This window comes from Saccostrea echinata, unplaced genomic scaffold (assembly GCF_033153115.1).
Source record: "Saccostrea echinata isolate AGI-Se365-2 ecotype Australia unplaced genomic scaffold, CSIRO_AGI_Sech_v1 ptg000009l, whole genome shotgun sequence".
NCBI classification, from domain to species: domain Eukaryota; kingdom Metazoa; phylum Mollusca; class Bivalvia; order Ostreida; family Ostreidae; genus Saccostrea; species Saccostrea echinata.
Genome location: NW_026889758.1, coordinates 40,801,550 through 40,826,693, shown reverse-complemented (window position 1 = coordinate 40,826,693; position 25,144 = coordinate 40,801,550). Strand labels below are relative to the sequence as shown.

Here is a 25,144-nt window from a genome sequence, read left to right as displayed (position 1 = left end):
CTTGTTATAATAAATTACATTCCTTGAATCGAAAGCTTTAATTTGTTATAGCGAATTAAATTCGTTAAAACGCAAGTGTTACATACAGACAGAAATACAGACAGACAGTCATAAAACTGACACAAGAGATACATTGTGCAAAAGATAACAGTACTTGGTTACTTTCGGTAGTTAAGTCTATTGTGGGGTGCATATGTCCAAATGATTTTCTATACATTCTTTCACACTGCAGTTTTATGTTCATTTTTTTTTTATTACCGAGTGGGGTGAATATTAGTATGGGGTTCCTCATCAGGCATGTCCATACTTATTATAGACAAGTCCATGATTATAACATGTTTGAAAATCTGTTTACGTGTATAAAAAAAAAAAAAAAAAAAAAAAAAAAGGTCTAAATTTAGTTTCCTTAACATCACGCAGTCATGCCAAGCATAAATAAACCCTGTTACTGAGGGGTTAAACCCACAATACAAAAATAACCCGAGAATACGGGAAAATACGCACAAAAATTAACCTCAAAGTGTATCTATGGTAAGAACAGACAGACAGACAGCTCGACAGACGGACGGACAGACCCAAATTAATATCCCTTCCTTTCAGTGAAAGCGGGGGACAAAAAAATAATGCACCTACTTTGTCAATAACATCGACAGCGCCTCTCTCCCGTCGTATAAAAGCCAGTATTGGTCACCACGACGTAACAAATACAGATATGGCTAATTATTTGCTCTGTGTACCCTTTGTGTGACAACCAAAGAGAATGGTCTATTTCTCTAAATCATAATGTGAGGGGAAAATGCTCCGATAGTACAACTCCCGGGAGTACATTCTGTACTTTGATTTGGGCTCACGGGTACAGCCGAGGTTTGATGAAGGTGACGGAATCAGCCGAGGTTTGCCGAATGGGGCTATCCCGACACTTGACGGAAAGGTACGAGAACTGAATTCTTGATCACCAAGACGCTTCAACAATCCCATGAAGCTGTTGAAGAGAAACGTTTTAATGACGCGAGAATGAGAGATGTAGGCAAGATGGCTGCCATAAGCGGGTCGAGTAAAAATGATGCGCTGTATATTTCACTCCTGGGCTTAGCAGAAAACTTTAGAGTGTCAAATCCACCAAATATAAGGCTATGTATTCATTGTCTTCAATCTATATTCAACATAAACCCTCCTCCTCTTATTGTATCTCGAACGCACCTGCAATTAGGGAATATTCTACTGGCGCACACGAAAAACAAAGAGTTAGCCACTCGGCATTTGGAGCAAGCTGTGAGTCTTTGATAAAAATTGAACTGATTAATTAATTATTATTAATTTTAGAATTTCTTTTTTACTGTATAGGGGTTAAATATTTGCTTTTAGGCAGCTAGGGATACATTTGTAGATCATGCCCAGTGGCAGATTCAGGGGGAGGGGGTTGAAGGGGGTTTGCCCCCCCCCCCCCCCCCGCTCTAAGATTTTTTTTTTTACAAGTGTCATTTTAGCAACATAGTGCATAAATGAGATTGACTCTATATTCAAACTACAGGCACTTGTTTTTTATATGGGGTCACCCCCTTCTTTTTCTTTCCACAAGGTACCTAACTCAATTTCAGGCCCCCGCTTCGAGCTCGTATTTTGTTGATATATCAATCATTAATCTACTATTAAATGAGATTGTTTGCTTCGAGAGACTTATCTTGTGAGTTGTTGAGTTGTCATAAATTGTTTAAGGTGTCTTTATGGTCTCTTTATTGTAAACCACTCATTTATTCCTTGAAAATTACCTTGATACACATTATTTAAGACTTTAGATGGGATACAAAATTTCCAGTTGGGGTTATAAATGTAGGATAAAACCAGAGACTTCCAAGTATTCCATTCCGAGGTCTCTGGTTTTATCCTACATTTATATTTTTATTATGTATCTCTTAATCCAATGGCAACATTTTTTCAAATAAAAAAATAATCCTTAGATTGTTTTAATTTTTTACAAACCAGTTTAAACAGTCTGGTCGAACCTTCAAATGGGGATATACCCTCAAATGAGGGTTTTCTGTCCCGTCATGCAATCATTGCAATGCACAAGAACAGTAACTCTTGCCGTAACCAATATGAATAAACTTGCCTATATCATCAATCTTAGGAAAACAGATCAATAATATTGTTAATTGCTATGAACTTGGTATATTTCAGAAGAAAAAAAAATCAACAGGATTAATTTTTACATAATTTGATTTATAGTGGAGGAATAACAAAATATTTTCCGTCATTTCATGAAATAATTTATTGATTTTGTGTGATGTTTCAAGATTTTTTTTTAATAATGGAATTTAAAACACAAGGAAAAATATTCTAAGAATAAGGAAAATATGAATATAGAATCTAGATTTTAATGAAATAAAATATATTCATGTTTTCCTACAGACAATTGTATTTATTTTAAGAAAAAAAACAAATTGCAAACATTTTATTTAATTCTTATAAGATATAAAAAACAATAAATACAATAAATTGCCTTTGAGTTTTATTTTTAACTGTATTTTTGTTACACTTCCTGAGCATGATTATCAATAATATCGACCTTCGATTGCTAGTCAGAGGAAACTCGGACTGAAACCCACGATCATCAATAAATCAATATTAACACCATGTATTTTTGTACACTTTATTATGAAAATAAAAGATATAAGGTAGAATTATATATTTCTTTTATAATTTCAATTTAATATAAGTTGTTTTTGTCTGTTTATAGAATATTTATCTTAAATACCTGGATGTCAAGGAGCAAAAGATCGCCAACTTTGCCAGTGAATAAATCACAATTTGTACAACAAAGTTGTATTTTTGTAAAATGCAAATTCTTAAATTCTTAAAGCACCTTTAATTTTTCATTTCTGAGTGGTTTTACATTTGCGAAATGATCCGTTACTTTGCACCAGCATTTTATGTAAACCTCTATTTTTTGTTTAAAATATGCACATTTCATTTTTAAGCATCTGCACATGCTGGTATCCCCCGTTTGGGGGTATGGTTTTCCTATTTCCATTTATACCCATTTGGGGGTTTGACCAGACTGTTAAAGGAACAGGAGACACCATACTGACTGCCTTATCACACTCTTCTATGTTCAAATGCTACATATGCTGTAACTTTTATCTGATTTTTTTATGAATGCAAACCTGAAAAAAAAGAAGTCTCTTACAAGCATTAGATAGGTCCAGCACAATCTCTTGATTTGGCTGAATAGCTATAAATGGCTATTCAGCTTTCTTAAGCTATTCAAAATAGCTCAATTTTAACAGTTATTAATCTGTCTCTTGTGTATTAAATTTTAGAATGAAAGTGAGGCTAATTGAGCAATCGTAACAAGTAGCTGTACATGTATTTTACTAGAGGCTTATGGGCCTTAAGGGTCACCTGAGTATCATTAGCTTCTCAGGTGCTAAGCACTTAAGCCCCACCTAGAACTGGAAGTCTTGTCTCTTAAGACAAAATATTAATGTGGTAAGAGTTGTTATAATAATGAATATAGAGTCCACTTAACTGTAGATTTTTTTAACATAAGTTCAGAGTACCTGTTATAGGTTGGGTAGAAGTGGTCATTGTTGGAGAATTTCATAATGCTAAAATGACAATCAAGGCCCATGGGGCTCTTTCTATTTGTATGATTTTTATCTCTCTCTTTTATTTTTAATTTCAGTGGACCGTATCAATTGCTGTATCCTTTTATCTGGCAACAATTTCATGTTAAAACTGTTCATATGCAAGAATTCCACACACAAATTTGTTGATGATATTTGTAATAGAGCCTCTGAATGTAATCAGATGACTTGAATATAATTGTTTGTGGATGTATTTGAAAATTATTTTTTCCCTTAATGGTCATAAGTTGCCTTCTTCAGAGGAAGCAGACTTGGTGAGGTTTGAATCAGCCAGTGAACTAGCCACATTGTATGAAAAAGATGTAAGTTTTTAAACATATACAAGATATATATTCTTTTCATGGTTATTGTTGAAATATGAAATTCATACACATATACTCTTGTACTAAAATTTGTAAATTTGATAAAAATGCACAACTATAAATTTAATAAAAATTTTCAACTTCTGTATATTGGATGGGTTTTAGTGTGATTCAAAATTAAGTATATAGGTTTGTGTGATGATGTTGTGGTTAGTATTGTTTTTATGTTTAAGTATCGCTATGAAGATGCCAAGCCAGTGCTACAGAAAGCTATTGAGGTGTCCCAACAGTCAGCATACTGGCACTGTAGACTTATCTTCCAACTGGCAGTAAGTATGAATGAAAGAAGATGTCTATAAAATTAGATTTATGTAGTAGAGTCAATTGTTGTTTAGGTTTTATTAAAATTTATAATTACTGTCATTGCCTACAACAGTGTTCCTAAATTGTTAGTGATTTTTTTCTTCAGTATGGTTTGATTGTTTATATACATTTTTCTTGTACAGAGATTTGACAGAATAAATTTTTATGCCTAATTTTTGTTAACCTACAGCAAATCTATGCCATTCAGAGAGACTATGTCTCTGCCTGTCACTATCTTCAGATGGGGGCAGACTTCGCAGGCTCTGCACATTCAGAATACACAAGACTTCTCTTCATATTAAGCAAGGGAATGGTAAGTAACCATAGAAAATCTGCCTGCATTTAAATTGAACTTCAAGAGATTGCTGTGATAAGGGCAAAATTACTGTGTGAAACTAAAATTTTTGTACTAAAGACAATTTAGTGTTCAACAATTTCAAAATCAGTAAACTTGACTGAATTTCTATAGAAAAGTAACAGAGTAACACCTATTCATATGATTATTGTGTAGTTTATTCACTTTTCAAATTCATACTCCATTTCTTATGCATTTTCTTGTTTTCACATTCTCATCATTTTCAATATATCGTTACAAATATCAACATATAATCAAGTCTTTTGAAATCTGCCAGTACCCAGTACTTTTACCCGGCTGAAATCATGATTGTGTTGGCCAAAATATTTTATGGAGAAAATTTCAATAACAAATCTTAAGGACCCTCTCTACACCAGTGCAAAATGTTTTTTGGGGACATCGAGAAAATTATATTGAATAAAGATGTAAATATTGAGCTTATCTATTTAATTTTTAATATATGGTACGTGGAATTGAACCCCGGGGAAAAATGTTCAAACACAACATAGTATCAGTGAACAGAAATCAATGTTGTTTACTTCCATGAAGAAAATATATGTAAATAACATGTTCAATTAATTTATCTTGACCTTTTTAAAATGTTAAAAATACTTGTATTGATTACAAATTGAGTAATATACTGTAAATTTCGAGATCTAAGGGCAGACCACTCTAACTGCAGAAAAATACCATAGAATCAGAACTCTTTAGTGTGCAGTGTAGAGAGGATTCTTAATTAAAATCAATTCCACAAGGTACCTCCTATTTTTACAAAAGTACCACATGTCTCTAATCTTTTTGAAAGCCCTGAATATATGAATTATATTGATATATGAAACTGTTACTAAGCACTAGTTGATAAACAAAAGTAAAAGGTAAAAGAAGGCGGCAAGACTTGTTGATATTACTCCCTTGTAAATAAAAGTTGATTTTCAGTACATGATTTTATTTTTTTACAGTTGCTGCTGATTGCCAAGAAAACCACAGAAGTCCATGACACACTTAGTGCTGCTGGTCAATTTATTGAGGCGTACAGTGGAACACCTCTACAGAAAGAATCACTCAAAGTCTTCTTCTTTGTGCTACAAGTCTGCCATTATCTCATGGCTGGACAGGTTTGTTTTAGTAAATGTACATGCATGTACATGGAGTTTTGAATTAGTGCCAGCAAAGTTTTTTTTTTACATGCAAAAGAAGCTCTTTAATTTAAAAGATTTCCAGTTGAAATAAAAGTAATATATTAATTCTGAGAACCTAACTGTTTCAGCAGGGTCACTTTGTGATGTCTGTCTTCCTTCTGTTCCTCTGTTCCATGTCCTTTTGTCATTCCATCTCTCTGCCCCTCACACTGTGGATGTAGCTCATTCTCAAAGAAACTCTTCATTGACAAGTTATTTTTCATCAAACTTCTCACAAAGTTACATAATGGATAGAGAAATTCAACTTTATCATTTTTTTTTTTACCTTGACCTTGACTTTACTATTCCTCATTTTGAGTTTACCCTAGTTTCTACGGAAAATATGAAATATGAAGGGAAAAAAACGAAAAAATCAAGATATTTTCAAACTTCACGTACTAATTCAGATTGTTGAGAGTAATTCAGCTGTGTCTTAATTTTTACACCTTGATCTTCCCATAGGCTTTGAACAACACTTTTTCCTCATTGCCTCTCTTAGTTCATTCTATATAATTATGACTTCAAACAACTTCATACACAGATAAACCCCTGTGAGAGCTTTTTAACAAGCCAGTGTCTGTCCATCTAATTTCAATTGTTCAGAGAATATTTTCTGTCCCCTTGGTCCAGTTGGCCTTAAAATTCACCCAAAGAGTTCCCATGTTTAGGATGTGTGCAGTGTCTTTGAATCAAGTTTCTAGTTTTTACTGAATAAAGATATAGCAGATTTATGTAAAATTCATTTGTTGAGTATTTTATCTCCAATTGGCCCGATCTGGCTTAAACTTCACCAAAATATTGTCTTTGGATAAAAAGTAAAAGTTCAGGACTTTTATATAAACTCCTTGTAGGTGTATATATTCTCTTCACTCATATCTCACCCAAACTGTATCTGTCCTTCTGCTGAAAGTGGAGCCCCTTTGAGATAGTCACTACCGGTATATTTATTTTAATTTTTTATTACATGTGTTTAATATTAATTTATTATTTTTTTATTAGGTTAAAACAGTTAAACCAGTTTTGAAAAACCTTCAGCAAATCATCCAGACCATCACTCAACTTCATACAGATGAAGGTTTGTCTCTTAGTCATCATTCCATGGATAGATTATTGTAGACGTACAGTTTGTATAGAACAATTGATTGGGAAGGCCATGATGATCAAAAGGACTCTGGTTTTAATGATAAAATTTTTAATGCACCATTTTTTAAATAAATAGGTTGACTATATATTCTAAAGGGCCATTTTTAGAAATACATGTAATTAAATGACAAACAAATGGGATTTTTAACAACAATCACTGTAATTCATAATTAGGTAGTTATATGCCCAGGAAGAACTTTTTACAACTGAGGCTTTTACCAAGAGAACCAATATCAATGCTGAGAATTCTCTTTTTTTTCAGAACCAGTCCCTGCTAATGAGCTGGATCTGTTTCAGTGGCTGCCAATTGAACATATGTGCATATTAGTGTATTTGGTAAGAAATTTAAGAGTTTACTAGAATTACTCAATTATTTTTATTTTTATAGAGAAGGAAGATATTTTCAAACTTGTGTAGGAAATATTGTGTGTGACAAAATTTTCAGACGTTTATATTCCTAATAGAACAAGACCTGGAGGAAAGTTAACAAATTACCTGATAGAGAATTATTTGCAGGTGACAGTAATGCATTCAATGCAAGCAGGGCATATGGACAAAGCTCAAAAATATACAGACAAGGCTTTGATGCAGATAGAAAAGTTAAAAAGTGAGTGAAAATAACACAGAAATATTAGTAATACTGGTAGATGGAACATAAAATTATTGAGTGAAAAGAACAAGTCTCAATAAGTCTCAATAAGGCTTATCTGTGGTCCCCGGTTCAAACATTTATTAAAATTTTTAATAATTAAATTTTATTAATTACTAATGTCTTTATTATTTGAATCATCATCTAAAAATGTCAAACAATAGATGTAGGCAGTATACGAAGCTGCGCGTTGAAGGTAGGGTCCTTTGATTTTCATGAATATCAAAAGAAATCAGTGACAGGTACACACTTCGAAGCTTTCGTAAACACCGAGCACAGGTTTGTTCAGCGTCGAGTTTGAAATATGATGTGTATATTATATGTGTAAATGTTGAGTGAAAATATCTTAGTTGAACAACCTTGTGCTCTTTGCTTTCTAATTAAAAGTATTGTAATTTTGAATCTCTTCGCTGACTTCATTTACATGCGATTAACCTCTTTATGACCTGTTTAGAATCATAACAAGCCACGTGGATTTGTATCATTCCAGGCAAATGCCCCCAGTAAACGTGCTAGTTCTCAGTTGAAACGTACCGGTACTCAGTTTTATATACATCAGCATGGACTTGTTTGGTTCCTCTTGTTATATTTATTGCCAAAGTTTTGTAAATAGAAAATTGTATTTGTAGTTGATTGTAAATCTTGAACATATAATACGTCTTTGAAAGAAAAATATCATACCATGATCTTCCTTTTATAGTATCTAATTTAAATGTCTCAGCCTATTTCCATGTAATAGAGAAACTGTAGTCTGATCGGGGGAAAATGTTCCGGCATTTTTTAGTGTGATAGGTGTTAAAAATAGGCTTGTATTTTTGGATATGTTCAATTATTCATTATAAATACACAATGTCTTAATTAGAAATACTTCGTTATACACAATGAAAACAAACAAAATACCGTATACTAATATTTAACCAGTAAACCAAGGGTGTAAAAAGGGACCACACTACTATACTTAAGTAGAATACTCCTTTAAGCCCTGCACCTTAAATGTTTCTAATGTGCAAGAAAGTGAGATATTTATATAACATTGATTTATCTACAATTTAGATGTAGTAATTGGTACAATACTGTGATTTTTGCAGTGTTGGACTCGCACCCCCTCCTGTCCGCCTTCCAGTTAATGCTACTAGAACACATCATCATGTGTCGCCTGATCATGGGCAACAAAACACTGGCTATTCAGGAGGTAAGTATTGGCTTTTAAACTATTTGTAGCATGTTAGTCTAACACAATAGAGAGGTTTGGTATGGCTGGTACGTTTATGACTTAGAGGAAGTCAGATCATTCATCCTAAGCACATAATAAAGTGTAAACCTTGTATGAATAAGTGAATCTTTAAGACAAGGAAATTCTGTAAGACAAAGAAATCAAATACATTTGAATTTTGGAGGCTGGAATTCTCTGGAAGTTCTCAATCTCTCAGAGTGACCTTGTGGTTCTGATTTTTTGTTGTTATTAAAACAAGCAAAATTTGAAATAATATGGAAATAAATCAAAAATTGTGTGAAAAGCAAGTGAGTCATTGGATGACTACAGGGTTACTGTTCCTGTACAAGCTGGAAATGTTACATTGCATTGAATAAACTCTCCAAAACATCCATTGTTTATTCAGAAATCAGAAAACTACAACATTTTACTACAATTTCTTCCTTTTTGTGTTTTAGTAGTTTTCTAAATAAAGATTTTTTTTTTTAGAGAAAGAAAGAGTTTATTGAATTTATTCAATGATAATATTTGTGCAATGTTCCTGGAACATGTTATTATGAATCATCAGAACTACATGTGCAATTGTGCATGTTTGTAAACATACCTAATGGTAAATCTCAATTAAAAACAGGCTTTGGTGAAACAGCCTTTTTTCAGACTGTTGAATTCTCCACTTCTTAAATGTTTAGCAGTATGTGGCCTATGGACTTTGAGATATCAAGAGTCACCTGTAATTTAATGATTAACAGATGTAAAATTTCTAACAGTGATTTTAATTTCTTTTCTAATTTAGATTTTCCAGGCCTGTTCTGTTTGTCAGCAGCAACCAAGATTATTCACAACTCATGGAGCCCAAATACATACATTATTAGTAAGTGTTTTGATACTGTGCACACATGTAGTTAAAGCAAAAATACAAATATATAATTAAAAGATCCAAAATAATTTTTTTTTAAATTTAAAAAGTATGTCTTAAATGGACTAAGAACAACAGTGTACAGTTTTGGCCTGGTAAATTACAGTTTGATTACTGTGAAATCACTTATTTATTTTAATTTTCATTACTTTCATGGTATGAAGAGAGCCACAAATTCTTGCCCTCAATGAAATTTGAAATTTCAGATAACAACATAGCATTTCGTTATCCACAAAATCAAATCCCCATAATCCAAGTAATTATAAGCCCTACATTGACCAAACTTACATGGATGTTCCATCTAAGATGCACACTACATGTCTTGCTTTGGATGCTGGATCTGACCTTCATTTTCCAGTTGAGTGATAAGGTTAATTATTTTTTTTTTGAGCACCTTCATTTCAGTGTAACTTCAAGCCGTACCTGGAGTTCTGAACCAACCTTGCATAGTTTTTGCATCTAGAGATGTACACTATCAGACTTCCTTCAGATGCTGGATTTGACCTACATTTTCTGAATGAGGAACCAGGTTTAAGTTTTTGGATCACCTTCATTCCAGTTTAACTTCAAGCCCTATCAAGACCAAACTTGCATGGATGATGCATCAAGTAATGAATAATCCACACTTACTTCAGGTGCTGGACTTGACCTACATGTACATTTTCCAGATGAGTGACCAGGTTAAAATTTTTGGAACAGGTACACCCCAGTGTAAATTCAAAAACTACCTGGACCAAGCTTTGAAGAATGATGCATCTATTGATGCACACTATCAGACTTGCTTCAGATGCTGAATCTGACCTTTTTCTGAATGAGTGACAGGGCTCGACATTAACGCTTGTCCGCTTGTCTGGTACCATTGAAAAAAAATTATGGACAAGTGAATATTGCTGGGCGCTTGTCCGACTGGACAAGTGCATTTAAATCTAAAGAAGTCTCAAAATAATAAAAAAGAACGACTGTCGAACATTTACCAGTACTGTAGTTCAAAGATGGAAGCAGTGTGTACCTAATACCGAACTTCAATCCCAATATGGATCGCTATGTAGTTGAGTTCACACTCGATCGGGATCGAAGTTTACTAGTTGCATACTACTGCAAAGGCATGGAATTTATGAAGTTTGGATTCTGTTTGATGTTGACAGTCTACTTATGTTGTTGTTAGGACAGAAAGCCTAGGTAAAATTTTGTGTTATGTGTTTGTTGTATTTATCAATAACATCATGAATCAATCAAGCACATGTAATGGAATTCATTTTAGTTTTCAAGTTGACAGTATTAGATCTTTATTGAAAATTTTTCGGACAAGTGAAGTTGAAGTTCGGACAAGTAAATGTCTTGGTCCTTGTCCGAATGGACAAGTAGGAAAAAAAGTTAATGTCAAGCCCTGAGTGACCAAGTATAAAGTTTGAGAGCAGGTTCATACTAGTTTAATTTTAAGCCTTTCATTAGAAAGATAAAACTTGCATTAATGATACTTCTAGGGATGCAAGCTACCAGACTTAATTTGGTTGCTGGGTTTGATGTAGTCTTATGGATAAGTGACCCGGTTGAATTCACACCTACAGTGAAGTGATTTTTCAATCCCCCCTGGTTATAAAACGTATTGCTTAATAGATATTGGGAATTATGTTTATAATGATTGAAATTGCACCCCTTGGCAATTCACTATAAGCATGTTTTATTCTAGTGGCCTTTTCAATATTGCCACATGGGGCCATAAATGTTTCCCACACATTTCCTGTTTCTATTTGTATAATTTTTGTGGAATTTATTTTCTTAACCGTTTGTAATTATTTCCATGACAGGGGCTTTATGCAATGTCTATGAACTGTATGGATGCTGCAGAATTACAGTTCCTAACAGCAATTAAGGTAAGAGTTGATATCGTACTGTAAACTGTACTCTTTCTATGTGTATGAGAGCAAGTTCTAAAAGTATCAGTATTTGAATTGTTTTTTTATATACATGTATTTGTTCCAAGATGATGTATTAAAGTAGGGAGATTTCTTGTTTTTGATTTTAATGAGGAAATTTAGAAGACAAAGGTTGAAGGTTGCCTGCCTTTGATAAAAGGAATATAATTGAAGATACGCTGCCTTTGGTTAATGGGAAAATTAAATTTTGTACTTTGTATAGCTTTCACAGGGGACAGAACTGGAGATGTTTGTAAATTTGAATTTGGCCATTGTCTACCTTCGAACAAATCGCTTGCCAGAATTTATGTCCATAATGGAAAAAGTGGATCCAGAAAAATGCCATTCATGGTAAGAAGAAACACAAATTTGGAGTAAATTCAGTAGCTTCACAAGTTTGGAGAAGGAACTGAATAAGATAAGCTTTGAACATTTATATAATTTATATAATAATTTTATAAATCAAAGAAAGTCAAGTTTTGTTGTTTACGCAAACATACTGAATGTTCTATGTGGTAATTTAAAATGGTATTGTTGAATTCTATATTTTATTTGGATCCTTACAAGTGTAAATGTTTATTTGTAGTCCTCACAGTTTACAAGCATCTGCATTCTATGTCCGAGGATTGCAGACATTTTTCCAGGCTCGCTACAATGAAGCCAAGTAAGCAATTTTCCAATATTTTAATATTTATTTGCCGACCTTTTTGTTAAGTTCACCTCTCAAAATAATGGGTTTTAATATGCTGTTCTACAGTTGTCAAAGTCCTGTATTAAATTTTCCGGACTGGTTCCATTTTCTAAGAACAACGAGTTAGTTGACAGTTATTAGTTGACGACAGGTAATGCTAAAAAAATATTGACTGCACAGAATATATGCACACACAGTTTACTGTTATTTGTATAAAACATTCAGCTGTGCCTGGATTTACACTGGTTTTATTGGGATCAAAATTTAAACGTTTGCAATAAACTCTGTGCAGTAAATATATTTTGGAATATAACAATGTTGAGTGTTGCTTTGTTCTGTCATGTTGGAGGATGTGGTTTTATTATTCATAAATTAACAGTAAGTTTTCTATTAATGTTTCTTGACAAATCAAATTCAATTTATTTATATTTAAGTCTCTATCTGTATTGACTGTGCAAGCCTTAGCTGGAACAAATTTGCATTGATGATATATCTGTGAATTCTAACTACTAATCTTTCTTTGACTGTTGCATCTGATACATTTTCTGGATGAATAGCTAGATATAAATTCAAGTTTTGGGATGAGATGACTTGAAGTCACTTAAGTCTTACCTTGAGCAATCTACTTTGATGTGTTGAAGGATGATTTCGATTACGTGTAGTTGTGTTTCAAACACTGCATCTGACATATTTTTGGATGAGTGACTAAAATTAAGTCTTTGAAATAGGCCAGGTCCCTTCTGAAATTCTTAAAAGCCATACTTAGATCAAGTGAATTATGCATCAAGGGATGCATTCTACAAGTAATGCTAGGCAGGCCTCTAAGTGACCTCTAAAATTTAGGTGCCAGCTGGCTCCTAATCAACAAAAAAAAATAGTCGCCATTGCAGAAATTTTAGTCGCCAGGCAAGTTTTTCTTAGGGACTCATGTGGGGATAGTCACAGGAGAGGGACATCTAGTGCCCCTTCCACTTTTTAGAGTATCTCTGTGCCTCTTCCCCCCATGGAATAGTAATGGAAGAGATACAATACCTAGGAAATGTTCAAAGTAGAATTGTAAAAAGAACTGTTTGGGTTTTTTTTCAAATATTTTGTACTTTCTACATGCAATCAGTGCATTCTCAAGAGTCAAGAAAATCATATTTTTCTTAAAGTAAAAATCTATATGAAATATAAGCCAGTTAAATACCAAAGGTTTTACTTAAACATGCATGTAAAACTCTAATATTCAAAAGTTTTAAACCTATCATTTCTTTTTTTAAAAAACTTGGATTTAATTATACAGTCAATCCTTGTTATTTTGAACTCATTGGGGCCAAGAAATAAATTTGAGATATCCGTGGATTCTAGATATCCAGGGTTAAATACTTAAAGAATAAGTACCTGGAATTTCTAAGTCACTTCAACATATCCATGGTATTTGAGATACCAAAGTTAAACTGTATTTTCTTTTTAAAAAACCATAAACATATTGAGGATTGTTTACATGATTAACGTGCACTGTAGCTACGTGAAATTTTGTTCGCACATGCACTGACTGTTAAAAAACCCTAACAAGATAAAAAGTAAACATAAGAAAAGTCCATTGCTAAAAAATGATTCTCTCCTCTTTAAATTTTTTTGCCTCTTCAGAAAAAAAACATACAGTAGTTTAAAATGTTTATATTTCTGGAGCTTGATGAACGCCATGTCAATTTAAAATGGTCACCAATTTTGTGACTTACAGTTTTAGGCACCAATAAAAAATTTTAGGAGCCAAAATGACTAAATTAGTAGACAATTAGAGCCCTGAGAAAAGTTTTTTTTTTCTATTTACTGAATGAGTGGATGTGATAAAGTAACTAGAGTTTACTGAATAAAGTATTTAGAAAACAAGGAAAAGATCAAATTCCTAACAGCTACATGTCCTCACTGGGCCCAATTTTTAGCTCTTCTGAGCCAAAGGCTTAAAGAGCTAATGCTATGGCCATTTGTGCGGTGTGTGTAAACTTTTTAGAATATGAGCCATAACTCAAGAACCCCTTGGCCAATTATTGTCAAATTTGTCACAGAGTATCCTTGGCCCAAGAGTTCCCTTTTATACTAAAACTAGGGTTGTGACCCTTAAACAAGAGGAGATAATTAGGAAAATAAAAACAAAAGTACTGGTTGCTAAAAAATCTTCTTCTCAAGAACCACTGGGTAGATTATCACCAAACTTACTCACAAGGATGAGGATATGTTGTAGATTAAAATTTGCCTGGGGATTTACCCTGAGTCAAAGGGCATGGTCTCAAGGTCACTTCAAATTTGACCAAAAATAACATTTTTTAAAATGTTGATATTTTGCTTACTATAAGGACTAGGATCATCAAATCTTGTCAGTTGATGCATCTAAGGACCTCATATCATGTTGACTCAAAAGTAGGTCATGGTGACCTACTTTTTAAATTTTGTGGCCATTCTTTTTCAAAATGATTTAGAGGCATATTTTGAACAATTTAAGGCCTATGATCATCAAACTTTGTCAGTTGATGTATCTTGGGTCCTCAAAGTACGTCAATTAAAAAGTAGGTCACCTTGACCTACTTTTTGAATTTTATGGCTAATCTTTTTCAAAACAATTAAGGTCATTAATTCGAATACCGAGAGGTTTAGTATCATTAAATCTTTTAAGATGATGCATCTTGGGGCCTTAAAACATATTTATTAAAAAGTAGGTCACAGTGACCTACTTTTTGAACTTTGCAGGCATTCAATTTCAAAGCGTTTTAGAGGCATAATTTGGACGTTTTAAGGCATATGATCATAAAACTTTGTAAGTTGATGCATCTTGGGTCCTCAAAAAATGTCAACTGAAAAGTAGGTCACATGTGACCTACTTTTCAATTTATATAACTATAATTAAATATTTCAGGTACTAATTGGCTTAAAATCATCAAACTTTGTTACTTGATGCATCTTGGGTCTTTGGAGTAGGTCGACTGAAAAGTAGGTCACTGTGACCTACTTTAAAAAATTTATGGCTTTAATTAAATATTTCGGGTACTAATTGGCTTAGAATCATCAAACTTTGTCAGTTGATGCATCTTGGGTCCTCGAAGTACAACAACTGAAAAGTAAGTCACCATGACCTACTTTTGAAAATTTATGGCTTTATTTAAATATTTCAGGTACTAATTGGCTTAGAATCATCAAACTTTGTCAGTCGATGTATCTTAGGTCCTTGGAGTACAACAACTTAAAAGTAGGTCACTTTGACCTACTTATAAAATTTTATGGTTATAATTTTAAAAGATATTTTAGGTATTAATTGGCTTAGAATCATCAAACTTAGTTGATTGGTCCTCAGAGAATGACAAGTGATAAGTAGGTCACCATGACCAACTCTCAGGTACTAACAGGCTTAGAATCATCTTGGGTTCTCAGAGTGTGAATTGGAATTTCAAGGGTTTATCTAAATATACAGGATACTTAGAGGCTTCAAATGGAAGTGATAGGTTATACAGTTTATCGGAATAGCGATTCAAGGCCCTTGGGCTTCTTGTTAATGATGGTGCATTTAGGTATGCCTTTTGGGAAATTTAGGATGTTAGTATTCAGTTTTCTTATACTGTACATTATGTTTCTTTCAGACGATACCTAAGAGAAACTCTAAAGATGGCAAACTCCGAAGATCTGAATCGCCTCACCTCATGTTCTCTAGTCCTTCTGGGTCACATTTTCTTATCCCTGGGAAACAATGCTGTGAGTTCAATATTTAAAACTTTTATGAAAGAATTTTTGTACAAACCTGTATGTATATTTTTTTTAGAGGATTGGTAGGTTAATCAACATAAAGTATAGGCATAATAAAATAATTCAAAAACTTTTACTTAATATACAATAAAACAAGCATAAAACAAACTTAGAAGTACAGACATATTTGCTTCGTTATGAGCTTATTTCTCTAAACTCGTTAAGTTTACAATATATTTTGAGGTGAGGGGCATGAAAATCACTTCACTGTAAGCATCAATTCATTATAAGTGTGATTGCTATAAGCATGTTTTTACTGTACTTGCAATTTGCAATTTTTTTTTAGCCAAATATTCAGGTTGAAATTTATTTCTGAATTAATGCCATTTATTAAAAAAAATTTCAACAAAATTATTACTAAGATTGATTTTATATTCCATGGTATTATAAAGCACAGGTCTGACCGGTATAAGACGTCTTTTGATATATTAATTACTGAATACTTACATTCTCCAATTATATGTGAGGAGTTTATTAACACAAAATTTTGCTAGAAGCATCAAGCAGAATAAAATTACTTCTCACTTAACGACCCTCTATACACTGACCCTCTATACACTGACCCTCTATACACTGACGAAAAATGGGTTGTTGTTTTTTTTTATTAAACTTTGAGAAAATTATATAGTGTAAAGGAGTACATATTGAAATTTTCTAATTCATTTTTAACATAGGGTGCTTGCCTTTTTTACCCAGGAATAAATCTTTAAAGAAAATGAAGAACTGATTAAAAAAATCATGTTTGCTTATTCAGATGTGAATAAAGTTTTCAATTACTATCTCTTGGTCCAATATACACTGTGATGTTTAGGATAGTTGAAATTAATCACAGATTATCTAATACATGTACAGTGCATATTGCAATTAATGAATTTATTCTATTTTTATCAAATGGTGGATCAGTCTAATTACACAAGAGTACCTGAAATTAGTGTGCAGTGTAGAGAGGGTCCTTAAAATAAGGAATCTATGCTTATACATGTATGGGAGATGTAAAATCTACCAAGAAGAGTCTTATGTGCAAATACTTGATTTTTCAGGAGGCATTAAATATGGTCACTCCTGCAATGCAATTAGCAGGAAAAATATCTGATGTCCATGTTCAGCTGTGGGCCTCTTCACTTCTCAAAGGTATTGTAAACAACTGCAGAGGAAAGTTATGATTTATACACTCACACACAAGTATTGTTGAGACTTAAGGTTAATACAGTCATACAAATACTAGGGAGGACAAGAGTTAGGAAAGTGACAAACACTTTTTTAAATAGAAAGTGATGAACATAAAATTACATGTACTTGCATACAGATATACAGGCATTTTGTAAATACTTCACAGAGAGAGGACATCTTGTGATTTTTTTCCTACTGGTCAGAGTCCAGGAATGTATATACAATGGTATAGCGTCTTTTTGGTTGTTCATCTGTAAGCATCAACCCCGCCCTCCCCTTTCAGAATGCTACTCCAATACTTTTACGTCCAAATTCAATATGCATGTAGTTTTGTTTACAAGTAGACTACACTAAAATACATGTACATTTATCAGATTTTGATTTCAACCTAAAGTTTGCCATGGATTTTGTTCAATTGCAACTTCTTGGGCCTTTGCAACAAGAGAAAAAAAAAAACTCAAATGTGTTAAATAGGCGTCAATGACACCCCCCCCCCCCCCCTTTTCATAAACTTTGAAATAAATGTAGAGAGACCTCTTATCTGTAGAGTATGGAGCCTAACTTCATTGAATCATGAATGTAAATATATTACCTAAAATATACTGCAGAAGGGACTTTCAACTGTGCCTATCCAATGCTTTAATAAATAGGAAGCGACTCTATTTTGTATAAATTTTTAAATCTGGTGATGTAAATACATTTGATAGCTACATATGCTCAGATCTCTCTCTTTAAAAACAAAATTGTGTCAGGATATTTTTAGCTCTTCTGAGCCAAAGGCTTAAAGAGTTAATGCTATGGCCATTGTGCTGTGTGCGTAAACTTTTTACCTTACCTGAGCCAAAAGCTCATGAGCTTTTCTGATCAAAATTTGTCCGTTGTCTGTTGTCGTTGGCATTGTCATTGTAAACTTTTCACATTTTCATCTTCTCCAGAACTACCGGGCCAATTTCTACCAAACTCGGCACAGAGTATCCTTGGGTGAAGGGATTCAAGATTTCAAGTTTGTTCAAATGAAGGGCCACGCCCTCCTCCAAGGGGAGATAATTACAAAATAGCGAAAAATTAATGGCATCATTGAAAAATCTTCTTCTCAAGAACCAATGAGCCAGGAAAGATGAAACTCATGTGGAATCATTGTCAGGTAGTGTAGATTCAGGTTTGTTCAAATCATGACCCCTGACGATAGGGTGGGGCCACAGTGGACGATCAAAGTTTTACATAGGAATATATAGGAAAAATCTTCAAAAATCTTCTTCTCAAGAACAGCAAAGTTATGATTGGTCATATTTATATGGAAGCATCCTCAGGTGGTGTAGATTCAAATTTGTTCAAACCATGACCCCCGGGGGTAGGGTGGGGCCAAAATGGACGATCAATGTTTAACATAGGTGTACATAGGAAAAATCTTTAAAAATCTTCTTCTCAAGAACAGCAAAGCTATGATTGGTCATATTTATTTGGAAGCATCCTCAGGTGGTGTAGATTCAAGTTTGTACAAATCATGACCCCCGGGGGTAGGGTGGGGCCACAATGGACGATCAAAGTTTTACATAGGAATATATAGGAAAAATCTTCAAAAATCTTCTTCTCAAGAACAGCAAAGCCATGATTGGTCACATCCTCAGGTAGTGTAGATTCAAGTTTGTTCAAATCTTGACCCCCTGGGGGTAGGGTGGGGCCACAATGAAAGTTTAAACTTGTATAAAAAAAGTCACAGTCAAAAAAATATGTAGGCATCCTTAGTTAGTGTAGTTTCTTTTTTTTTTTCAAATCATACCCCCTCCATTTTAGGGGGTCGGGACCATTTATGCATTTAAGCTTTTCAATACTAAACTGATTTTTGCTTTTTTCCTAGCCACAGTGCTCAGATGAGCGATGTGGCCCCTGGGCCTCTTGTTAGAATATGGGCCATATCTCAGGAACCCCTTGACCAATTTTTGTCAAATTTGTCACAGAGTATCCTTGGCACAAGGGCTCTCTTTTATACAAAAACTAGGGATGTGACCCTTAAACAAGGGGAGATAATTAGGAAAATAAAAACAAAAGTACTGGTTGCTAAAACATCTTCTTCTCAAGAACCACTGGGGAGATTATCACCAAACTTATATACAAGTATGAGGATATGTTGTAGATTAAAAATTATTCAAGGCATCACCCTGGGGCAAAGGGTGTGTTCTCAAAATCACTTCAAAGTTGATCAAAAATTATGTTTTGTTAAAACTTTGATATTTTGCTTACTATAAGGACTAGGATCATGACATCTTGTCGGTTTATGCATCAGAGAACCTCATATCATGTTGACTCAAAAGTAGTTCATGGTGACCTACTTTTGAATTTTGCATGTTTTCAATTTGATTTTGATGTATATCTTGGACATTTTGAAGCCTACGATCATTAAAACTTGTCAATTTATGCATATGGAGCTTTGAAGTGTGTCAACCAAAAAGAAGGTCACCTTGACCTACTTTGTGAATTTTATCGCTACTCATTTTCAAAACATTTAAGGTCATTATTTCGGATACTGAGAGGTTTAGAATCTTCAAACTTTGTAAGATGATGCATTTTGGGGTCTTGAAACACATTTATCAAAAAGTAGGTCACATTAACCAACTTTTTGAATTTTGCAGGCATTCATTTTCAAATTGTTTTAAGGTTTTCCATCCCTAATAGGACCTAATTCTCTATTCTTAAATATCCATCATGTATATAATACACTTATATGAATTCAAAGCATTTTACAGTAGAAAGGGATTTACCAAGAGAAATGGAATTAACTAAGCAGTAATTAAATAACAGAAATTGCATTGAAGTGTATGGAGACAAGCAGTTTTTTTAAAACTAAAAATTCAAATAATAAAAATATCAATTAGTACTGAGGTGGAAAGATGCATTAAATCATTAGAAATAGAATGACAATTGAGAACAATTTTTTTACCGTATAGATTTTTTAAAATTGATTTTTATTACTTAAAAAAAAAGAGGGAGATAACTCTTCAACAAAGGTCAAGGTCATAAATTAGGACACGTTCCATTCTTACATGCTAATAGTAATAAATGGGAATTATGTCTAAATATACTGAGTATTCCACCCGTACACATCTGTTATGTATTCAGATTCATTGAATCTGAAGCTATTAGGGATGGAATACCTTAAAGGTATATTTTGGACACTTTGAAGCCTAAGATCATCAAACCTTGTCAGTTGACGCATCCTAAGGCCTCAAAGTATTTCAACCAAAAAGTAGGTCACAGTGACCTACTTTAGGAATTTTATGGCCATCTTTAAATGATTCAGTTACTAATTGGCATAGAATCATCAAACTTTGCCAGTTGATGCATTTTGGGTCAATGGAGTATTTTAACAAAAAGGAGGTCATAGTGACCTACTTTTGGAACTGCTATATCTGAATATTTACAATAATAATGGGCTTCAAATCATCAAACTTTGTCAGTTGATGCATCTTGGGTTCTTAAAGTGTAATAACCAAAATGTAGGTCACATTGATCTACTTTTGGAATTTCAAGGCTTTATTTAAAAATATTTGATACTAAGAGGCTTCAAATAGAAGTGATAGTTTGTACAATTTATCAGCGATTCAAGGCCCTTGGGCCTCTTGTATTTTATTTACGCCTACATTTTTTTGTTGATGTACTGGGTATTTGTAACTCTTTGATTCTGTATCTAGATCTGTACAGACTTTGTGGGGACACTGCTAATGAACAAGAGGGATACAGAATGCATAATACTTTTACTCAGTCCTTGCTGAAAGATCTTCTACAGTCCTCCCAACTTCCGGAACACGGACTCATACACGTAAGTGTCAAGGCTTTCTAGCTGTATAGGTGCAAAGTGATTATAAATGGAAAAAATGGATTTATAGAATGTTAGGTTGACCAAAAACAATGTTTTAAATTTTTTTCTGTTTTAAACTAAACATTTAACATACACTTGTATTTGTTTCTTATTGCAAAAAATTGCTATTAAAGAGGTTCGTTTTTAAAATGACATTCAATTGTAGGCTTTATATTTAGTTCAAATTGCAACAGTTTCAACTTCATTTTCCTAATATCTGATGTTTCCAAAATAAGTTTTTTTTCAATATTTTTTAAATTATTTATGGTACATCTTTTGTTCTTTCAGTGGACTGAAGGACCATGTCCATTTCATCTGAACACATCACAAGCTACAAACAGTGTGATATGATCATCTTGACCCCCCCCCCCCCCTTTCTTATAACAAGTCACATGCAGTTAACTTTCCAGTTGTTGAACATCCTAATTTCATCCTGGGATGGATTAGGGGTATAAAACCATGCAGAAAGGATTTACAGTATAGGATTATTTTCAAGTCCATAAAAAAACAACTTTAATGAGTAATGCAATTTCAATGTAAAGCAGGTGAAATTTATTTCATTTTGGATATTTTTTAAGTGTGAAATTATGTAAATCATGTTGTGATTTTATTAGATCTGCAGTTTGATATACATGTGTTTTAGCCAATATCATAATGTTGTGTATGTGTTATTTTATTAAAATCTTAATACACTTGGAGATATGACTTACTTCAATGATACTTAAAAGGGCCTATTGAAAGAACTGGATTTTTTCTGGTTTATCGCCGAGGGACATGTCACTCCAGCCAGATCTCACTGCTCAAAGGCCATAAGTGCCGAGCACAGGTCTAAATTTGCAGCTCTCCACCAGCAAGTAGTGGCATCTCAGAAGGAGTGAAAAAATCTTAAATGCATGTTAACAATCAAGCAAACAATCAATAGAATTGACAAGTATTGCTCTCAGCAATGCAATTGATGTGCACATCAAATGAATTGCAGAAATCGACAATGCGATGGAATTTTTGCCTGCAAAAATTTAGAGCAGTGTAGATAAATCTTTTTGATAGAACAAGAATTCAATTGAAGAGATCATTATTTAAATTATGGATATGTTGAATTGAAGATTTCAATAACAGTATCATTTATTACAGAGAGTACGTTTATAAAAATATTGGTATGATATCAATTTTTTTTTCCCAAGGTGGTATCGGCAAGGGGTATGCTTTAAATAATAACTGTATAAATTTTTGATTTTATGATATGATCAAACAGTTGCTCACATGATAATTTTATGCCTTCAACATTTATGCTAATTAGCACGTAAATAAACTGTTTGATTACCATCATAAAACCAAAATCCAGAGTTTTTTCCCTTATATTTTCATTTTTACCTGAGCCTTTTCTATTTAAAAAAAAAACAACAATTTTTTCCTTATACAGTGTATTTACTTTTTTTTTTTTACCCGATCCTTGTTTCTATTAAAAAAAAAAAATCTTTACATTTATTGTACTGAGTATATGCCACAAAAAGCCAGAAATGCAGTTCTGTCACACATTTGATGAGCAAATGCTCTAATAATGAAGATACAATTTTTTTTTTTTTTTCGTACAAAGACATATTTATCCATATCAACCCTGTAGATCCAGCACTGCATGATTCCACTACAGTAACTGTAAAGTTAGCTGTTTTGCATATATGCAAAACCCCTGATATTTAAAATTTCTACTGTTAGTATGCAATAAAAATAATTATGCATCTTCAGATACCGACAGGTGATATAAAAGTGTGAATCCCTAGATTCTATCAAAACACCGCTACATACTTTAGAATGAACCTGCTCCAAAAAATTTAACTTGGTCACTTATCTGGAAAATGTAGGTCAGATCCAGCATCCAAAGCAAACTCAGTAGTGTGTATCCTTATCATACATGCATGGGGCCATATAAGGGATAAAAGTTGGAATAAAAATTAGCGTTCTCAAGAACAGCAGAGCAATGATCAATGATATTATCTCTATGGTACAGATAGAGTCAAACCTTGTTATCTCGAATTCAGTGGGACCAAGAAAAAACTTCGAGATATACGTGTATTCAAGATATCCAGGGTAAAATACTTAGAGAATAAGGGGTTGGGACTTCCAAATCACTTTGACATATTCATGGTATTCATGATATCAGTGTTCAAGAACCAAATTAAGTTCAACTGTATTAGTTTGGTCATGGGAAAATCTTAAACTGGAAATATGTTCATAGGACATGAATGCCTTGGCTAGGGTTCCTTAATAATGCAACAGGGAAAAAAAATGTAGCACCCTTTTCTTTGCTTAACATTAGAAGTAGTGAGTTCAAGATCACAGGGAAGGTAATGTCAGAAAATTATGTTACAGTTGAATAGCTCTCATCAATTTGCATTAGTTCGATGAAAATATATAAGACCATAAGCTTTGATAAAAATATCTTGAATAGTTTCTTTGAAACTGAGCTAATCTCAAAGTGAGATGGAAGGACAGAAGACAGACATTACAAACACTATATGCCCCAGCTGCATTAATGGTGGGCATAAAAATCTCTTTCTCAACAACAGCAGGATCAATGTATCTAAGATGAGCATTGTGGCCCATAGGCCTCTTGTTTAAAGTTTGTTGATCTTTATACTTAGTTATGAGAATAAAGTTTTTCATTTAATTTTTGCATGCATTCATTCAACTGTTGACAATAATTCATTTGAAAAGAGCAACAAAGTTGCATTTGGAAATTTTGCACCTCATTTCAGCAAAATTCTGCACTTAAAAAAATTTAGAATTGAAGATAACATTCCAGTAATTATTTAAACAGATTTGAATTGATGCATTGTACATATCAAATGAACTGATATGAATGAGTCTACATTAAATTGACACTCAGTACATCTAGTAATGTCAAGTACATATAAACCAAAACTTCTCCTCTGCTTTTAAGGGCTTGGAACCTTCTGCTTGAAATAACATGCATATATGTTATTTCAAGCAGGCAGCATTAAAAGTTTTGTGCTTTTTTCTGCTACTTGTTTCAGTTTTTTTTTTTTTTTGTTTTTTTTTTGTTTTTTTTTTTTTTGTTTTTTTTTGTTTTTTGTTTTGTTTTGTTTTGTTTTTTTTGTTTGTTTGTTTGTTTGTTTGTTTTTTTTGTTTTTTGTTTTTTTTTTTTTTTTCTTTTTTTTTCTCATCTATTTTTTTTTTGTTGTTGTTGTTGTTTTGTTGTTTTTTGTTGTTGTTGTTTTTTTTGTTGTTGTTGTTGTTTTTTAATTTTTTTTTTTCATTTTGATTTTTTTTTCTTTGCACAAAACTTGCCAATGAGATCAGACGAATTAACATACACAAATCAACATTTCACATTAACAAATCACATTTTAACATATAACAATTGCAGCATTATTTACAAATCACAATGTAACATTATTAAAATCACAATTTTTACATTTTCAACTCAATATCACAATTTTACATCAAAATTTATCAATTTCTTTCAATGCATGTTTGGCACACCAATATCTAATGCATTCAATATTACACAATAAGCTAATAATCAGAATCAACTATACAAATTTATATTGCTGGTAAAATAGCTGACAGAATTTGTACATTCCAGGAATAATTTAATATTTAACAATCATTACATCTGCAACATATTTAACTTCATCTAAACAATTTCAATAGCTTGTGATTATCTCATTAGCATAGAAAAAAAGAGAAAAGTGGGGTCAGTGTGGGAGGAAGCCGGAGTACCCGGAGAGAACCCACGTGTCCGAATTGGGCGACCCCATACCCTCTCATTATTCGGACACCCGTTACAAAAATGTTTTTAAAATGTTTTTTGATTTTAAAAACACAGAAAAAATTAACATTGTTACTACAATGTGTTTATTTCAATGTTTTGAAGATTTGGATATCTGCACAAGTGTTCTGTTCCCTCTAGAATTTCTTCACTCTTATTTACTGTAAATGTAAGAGGC

At 33.0% G+C, this 25,144-nt stretch overlaps 1 protein-coding gene across 1 annotated transcript; it reads left to right on the top strand.

Moving 5' to 3' along the window:
* The first annotated feature begins 1,032 nt into the window (after positions 1 to 1,032).
* LOC133183727 (MAU2 chromatid cohesion factor homolog) lies at positions 1,033 to 21,840 on the top strand. The gene is made up of 18 exons (XM_061318647.1): positions 1,033 to 1,272; positions 3,686 to 3,703; positions 3,875 to 3,949; positions 4,183 to 4,278; positions 4,503 to 4,625; positions 5,627 to 5,782; positions 6,845 to 6,920; positions 7,251 to 7,324; positions 7,505 to 7,595; positions 8,726 to 8,829; positions 9,644 to 9,721; positions 11,575 to 11,640; positions 11,906 to 12,033; positions 12,269 to 12,346; positions 15,988 to 16,099; positions 17,191 to 17,281; positions 21,010 to 21,137; positions 21,465 to 21,840. Exons 1-18 carry the CDS (start codon positions 1,033 to 1,035, stop codon positions 21,525 to 21,527), a joined length of 1,797 nt encoding a protein of 598 aa, XP_061174631.1. The 3' UTR covers positions 21,528 to 21,840.
* The last annotated feature ends 3,304 nt before the right edge of the window (positions 21,841 to 25,144 follow it).

What these genes read in the sequence shown, in the direction of transcription:
- LOC133183727 (XM_061318647.1), top strand. Translation starts at nt 1,033, where the DNA reads ATGGCTGCCATAAGCGGGTCGAGTAAAAATGATGCGCTGTATATTTCA. An exon ending in CCCAAATACATACATTATTA is followed by an intron (nt 9,722 to 11,574) that starts GTAAGTGTTTTG and finishes TTTCCATGACAG; the next exon opens with GGGCTTTATGCAATGTCTAT. An exon ending in CCAGAAAAATGCCATTCATG is followed by an intron (nt 12,034 to 12,268) that starts GTAAGAAGAAAC and finishes GTTTATTTGTAG; the next exon opens with TCCTCACAGTTTACAAGCAT.